The 6,195-nt window shown below is 44.2% G+C and overlaps 1 protein-coding gene across 1 annotated transcript; it reads left to right on the top strand.

The window, feature by feature from the left end:
* Positions 1 to 1,834: 1,834 nt before the first annotated feature.
* On the top strand, positions 1,835 to 2,162 carry LOC112636058 (40S ribosomal protein S27-like). Its single transcript, XM_025404407.1, has one exon. The coding sequence runs from the start codon at positions 1,866 to 1,868 to the stop codon at positions 2,118 to 2,120; it is 255 nt and encodes an 84-aa protein (XP_025260192.1). The 5' UTR covers positions 1,835 to 1,865; the 3' UTR covers positions 2,121 to 2,162.
* Positions 2,163 to 6,195: the final 4,033 nt, after the last annotated feature.

Genomic DNA, 6,195 nt, shown 5'->3' with positions numbered 1-6,195 from the left:
CGTAAAATGGAGATAATAACAGCCTCTACGTCAGTGAGCCTGTGTGAGGAGTGAACGAGTTCATGCATGTGTAGTGGTTGGAACAGTGCCTGCCAAACAGCAGCCACTCTTATTAATTAAATTCACTTGAGTCTCACAGAATCTCACTGGATTCTCACGACACTCGGGAGTAGGCAAAAATAACTCAGGCTGGGCGCGGTGGCTCATGCCTGTAATCCCAGCACTTTGGGAGGCCCAGGCAGGCGGATCACAAGGTCAAGAATTCAAGACCAGGCTGGCCAACATGGTGAAACCCTGTTTTTACTAAAAATACAAAATTAGTTGGGCGTGGTGGCGCGCGCCTGTAATCTCAGCTACTCAGGAGGCTGAGGCAGGAGAATGGCTTGAACCCGGGAGACGGGAGGTTGCAGTGAGCCGAGATCACACCATTGCACGCCAGCCTGGGTGACAGAGCGAGACTGTGTCTCAAATGAATAAATAAATAAATAAATAAATAAATAAATAAGTCTTCACAGAAGACGAAACCAGGCTCAGAGAAATGAAGTGACTTGCCTTAGGCAACACAGCTAATAAGTAACCACGTGGTTCCTCAAAGCTAAGATTCTGAGCCCCGAAGACGTGGCATGTGGAAGCCCTGAACGCTGGCCTCCCTGCCATCCCTCCATCTCCCCCTCCCCTGGCATTCCTGTGGCCTCCCCACACATTCCTGAAGCCTTCCAATAACGGTCGGCGTTCCCGTCCCAAACCCACCGCGGGTGGGGAAGTGGTACCCACCTCACCACACTCCTGCCTGCCTGGTCTCGGGCAGCGAGCCCAGAGCGAGCCACACGGCTCCAGCGGCAGTGCGGGTGGGCACCACGAGCGGAGGGGCCACAGCCCTCATCTGCCTCTCAGGGTCCGCCTGCACAGGATCCTGTAGATTATCTTCTGGCCTCAACCTGCGGGGCTTTGCTGGCATGGCTCCTGGCCCAGGACAGCAGAGCCTTGTCAGAGAGAACGCACAGACCCCAGGGCACAGACCCCACTAAGACAGGGTGGCAGAGCAGACATGCCAGGAAGGGGGCTAGGTAGGGGTCCTTGGACAGGGGTCTTTGGACAGAGAGGGGTGAGCAGGTCACGGTCTGCACGGGAGCCAGATGTTACCTGAGAGGCAGAATGAGGTTGCATGGAATATTTGGGTGGGGTCCTCAGGCAGGGCTGGCCTGTGTAGAGAGACATCAGCAGCCCCTGATGTGTTGACATGAATGGACATGATGTGGAGTGTGATCCCTTCACGGTGTTCTGGGCTTTGCAGCTCACACAGTCCCTTCACAGATGCCTCAACAGGTCTCATAACCACCTTCTGGGTTGGTATCGTTGTTATCTCTATTTACAGATGAGGAACCAAACTCAGAGGTCCTGACTTCAATTCAGAGGTCTTGCTACTTGACCTCATCATTTAGACAGACACAGGCCCAAGCCCGGGAGAGCAGGCAGGCCCCAGCACATGCAGGAAGGGAGCTGGTGGGGCGCAGGCTGGGGCGGGAGGGAAGGCGCCGCTCCGGGCTGCTGATTGTTGCCAGGTGGGAACAAAGCCTCTGGATTGTGAGGACTTTGGGTTTTTCCAGAGAAGCTGGAAATCTGGATTTTTAAAGATGAAATCTCCCATTCTTGAATGTTGACAACTAATTTAGTTTATTTTAAAATGTCTAGTGGGCTAAACAAAACACATTTTGGGGCTGGTCTGGGCTCCAGGCTGCCAGTTTGCAGATTTAGGCCTTACATTGCCTCCACGATGCCAACAAAGCCCAGATAAAGCCTTCCCCACCCCAACTGAATTTAAAAATTCAGGCTTTCCGGCGGTGACGACCTACCCACACGAGAACATGCCTCTCACAAAGGATCTCCTTCATCCCTCCCCAGAAGAGGAGAAGAGGAAACACAAGAAGAAACGCCTGGTGCAGAGCCCCAATTCCTACTTCAGGGATGTGAAATGCCCAGGATGCTATAAAATCACCACGGTCTTTAGCCATGCACAAACGGTAGTTTTGTGTGTTGGCTGCTCCACTGTCCTCTGCCAGCCTACAGGAGGAAAAGCAAGGCTTCCAGAAGGATGTTCCTTTAGGAGGAAGCAGCACTAAAAGCACTGAATCAAGATGAGTGGGAAACCATCTCCATAAACACATTTTGGATAAAAAAAAAAAAAAAAATTTCAAATGCCCCTGGGGTGGGTCAACACGATAAGATTTATTGAGCACCTATCTCTCAGACTTGGTTTTGGTAATATAAGATATAACCCAACAGAAACAGACAAAGCCCTGGCCTCATGGAGCTGTTATTCTAATTAGAGGACATAACACAAAGGTTAATTTATAAAATATATAATGTGTTAATAATCACTGCTAGGGAGAAAATAAAGCCAAAAGGGGGTTAAGAAGTTTTGTGTGAGTATTGCAATTTCAGGTAGGGTGGCCAGAGACAGCCTTGCTGAGAACGTGAAATGTGATAAAGCCCTGAAGGATCTTAGGAAGAACATCCAGAAAGAGGGAGTAGGGGATACTAGGTTGGTGCAAAAGTAATTGCGGGGTTTTGCCATTACTTTCAAGGGCAAAAAACTGCAATTACTTTTGCAACTAACCTAACACAAAGTCCCTGAGGCCCAAAGCGGGGTGCTGGATTGGTTGAGAAACAGGAAGGGAGTGAGAGGGTCTGGGTGAATGAAGGGTGAGTAATAGGATTAATAGTCAGAGAGGTAAGAGTGGGGAGGGGGAAGCCAAAGGGCCCAGAGTCTTGGGTTTTCCTCTGAGATTGGAAGCCACTGGAGTAACAGCATTGTTCTTGCTGCTGTGTTGAGACTGAAATGAAGAGAAGCAAGAGAGGAAGAGAGGAAATGCTTTGAGAGACTATTGCAACAATAGTAGCTGGGACTAGGGTGGTGGCTGTGAAGGTAGTGAGAAGTGATCAGAATCTGGATGTAGTTTGCAGGTAAACCCAGTGGTGTGCTGGCAAGGGTTTAACAACTGGTTCTTGGGAATGGGGGGTGGCTGACTTCTGTGATGTAAATATTCCTATCATGGCTGATTTCAAGCTACCAACAGGATGTCAATCAGCTGACGAGATTTCTAAAACTTGTAACTGTTGGCTCTTGGGAGTCAATATGGGCCAGTTTCAGCACACCGCTGAGTAGGTCTAACAGGATTTGCTGATGTGAGAGATGAGAGGAAGAGACCAAAGATGACTCCAAGATTTGGGCAATTGATAAAATGAAGTTGCCATTTATTTAGATGGGGAAGAATATAATGGGATTAGGTCTGGAGGAAAATATCAGAGATTTCAGTTTGGACATTACAAGTTTGAGAAATCCTTTATATTTTTTAACTTTAGACTTCACAAGACATTACTGTTACTGTTTTATACAGTGGATGATCATTTGGATTACCCACACATTTGCCACTTTATTGCTTTTCATTCTTTCTTACCTCTCAGACTTTCCAACCCAGATCATTTCCCTTCTGCTCGAAGAATAGAATTTCCTTTAGTGGGAATCAGCTGGTAGCAAATATATCTCTTTTTTTTTTATTGTTTTTCCACTTTATTTTTATCATCTGAAAGCATCTGTATTTCACTCTCACTGTTGAAATGTATTTTTACTGAGAAAAGAATTTTAAGTGGGCAGTTATTTTCCTTCAACATATTAAAAATTTGTTTAGGGCGGGCGCGGTGGCTCATGCCGTAATCCCAGCACTTTGGGAAGTCGAGGTGCGCAGATCAGCTGAGGTCAGGAGTTCGAGACCAGCCTGGCCAACTTGGAGAAACTCCGTCTCTACTAAAAATACAGAATTAGCCAGGCGTGGTGGCAGGTGCCTGTAATCCCAGCTACTCTGGAGATTGAGGCAGGAGAATCGCTTGAACCAGGGAGGCAGAGGTTGCAGTGAGCCTAGATTGCGCCACTGCACTCCAGCCTGGGCAACAAGAAACAAGAGTGAAACTCTGTCTCAAACAAACAAACAAACAAAAATCAAACAAAAAAATATTTTGTTTAAGATAACCTATCTTTAATATTGTTTTTGTGTTTGGATTTACGCAAGTTTCACAATAATGTGTCTGGGTGGGGATATCTGTTTATCCTTTTGGAGATGAATTTGTCTCCTTAAATTTGAGACTTGTTTCTTTCATCAGTTCTGGAACATTTTCAGTTGTTATCTGTCTACACATTGCCTCTGACAATTTCTCTCTCTTGTGTTTCTGGAACCCTAATTAAACATATGTTGGTTCTTCTCATTCTGTCCTCTATGGCTCAGCTTTACGTTTCTTTTATCATTTCCATTCTATTGTCCCTCTGTGCTAAATTTTGGATAATTTCTTCTGTCTTCTAGTTTCAAATCCCCTCCAGCTGTATCTTTTGAGCTTTTGTTTGTGTTAATCGAATCTGTTATTTCTAGAAGTTTGACTTGGTATTTTTCCAAATATAAATCAAATGTTATAATTTCTTATTTACTGTAAAATTTTCAAGCATGACTTTTATTTCTCTAAGCATAGTAATCATAATTGTTTTATACTGTGTCTGATAATTATAAAACCTAATGTTATTACGGTTTAGTTTCTCTTGTCTGTTGTATCTGTGGGTTCTTATGCATGGTGTCTATTTCTGGTATGTTTGCTTATTTTTGTTTGTTTCCTGCTCATCATACTTGAAAAATAATTTGATGGAATAATTTGAAATCCAAGGAATGAGGGTGACTTTCTTCTAGAGAAACTTTTCTTTTTTTTTTTTTTTTTTTTGGCTTTGTTTGTTTTTCGCTTTGCCAAACACTTGTGGCCAGTGCTGATCTAAAACCACCTTAAATCAAGTGCGAGGAACTGAGGTTCCTTGGACCACAGTGATGAGAATTCTGCCTTCTTGTTGCCAGCCTGGTATAATCTGGGTTCACCTTTGCTCCAAGGGTGTTTTCCTTTGTGGTCCTTGCTCATGGAAGGGATGGATATCTCTCCACTTTCTTCAAACCCTGAGTTTTGATTTCTTTCTTTCTTTCTTTTTTTTTTCTTTTTTTTTTTTTTTTTTTAGACAGAGTCTCGCTCTGTTGCCTAGCTGGACTGCAATGGCACGATCTCAGCTCACTGCAGCCTCCACCCCCTGGATTCAAGCAATCCTCCCACCTCAGCCTCCCGAATAGCTGGGATTACAGGCACCTGCCACCATACCTGACTAACTTTATTTTTAGTAGAGATGGGGTTTCGCCATGTTGGTTGGGCTGGTCTTGAACTCCTGAACTCAAGTGATCTGCCCACTTCAGCCTTCCAAAGTGCCAGGATTACAGGCGAGAACCACCAAGCTGGCCCAGCCTGAGCTTTGATTTCTATCTTCTTTCCCTTGCAGGCATCAAAACAAGAGTTGAGATTTACTGGGACCAGCAAATACCCTTGGGGCAAACCTTTCGTTTCCATCTCTGAGGTTTCCATTATTTCCCTTTAATTTTGTCTGGTTGGTTGTTTCTCTCTCACGAACACTTGTTAGCTCTTGTTTTTAAACAAAAAAAAATTCTTTTTATATTTATCTATCAGTTTTACTTGTTTTCAGTGGTAGACTTGGTCCAAATAACCTTGTCCACTATTACTAGAAACTGGGGAATCCCACTGAAAGGTTTTGGGTTAGGGCAAGTGACATGACATGAAATTTTTCATGGTGATGAAAATATTTTACATTTGACTGGCATATTTAAAAAACGCTTAGCATCACTGATCATCAGGAAGTGCAAAGTAAAACCACAACGAGCTATCACCTCACACCTATTAGAATGGCTGTTATCAAACACACACACACACACACACACACACAGAGACAGGAGATAACCAAAGTTGGTGAGGATGTGGAAAAAAAGGAACCCTTAGAAATGTAAATTGGTACAACCATTACAGAAAGCAGCATGGAGATTCGTTAAAAAACTTAAAAATAGAACAACCACGTGACCCAGAAATCTACTACTGATATATATCCACAGGAAAGGAAATCAGTGTAGTGGTCCCCGCTTATCCTTGGGGGGACAGGGGACAAGTACTTAAGTACTTGTCATGCACTGTGGCTATCACTTCTGCAATTTGAGGTGTAACAACAAAACTAGTATGAATTTCTTTTTCCTTCTTCACAATTTCATAGATAGGAGCTTCCTTCTTATCATAGCTCTTAGCAATTTTAGCCTACAATATTTTTTCTTTTCT

The sequence above is a fragment of the Theropithecus gelada genome, chromosome 1 (assembly GCF_003255815.1).
Source record: "Theropithecus gelada isolate Dixy chromosome 1, Tgel_1.0, whole genome shotgun sequence".
NCBI classification, from domain to species: Eukaryota; Metazoa; Chordata; class Mammalia; order Primates; family Cercopithecidae; genus Theropithecus; species Theropithecus gelada.
The sequence above is the reverse complement of the archived record's forward strand: the minus strand, read 5'-3'. Positions and strand labels throughout refer to the sequence as shown.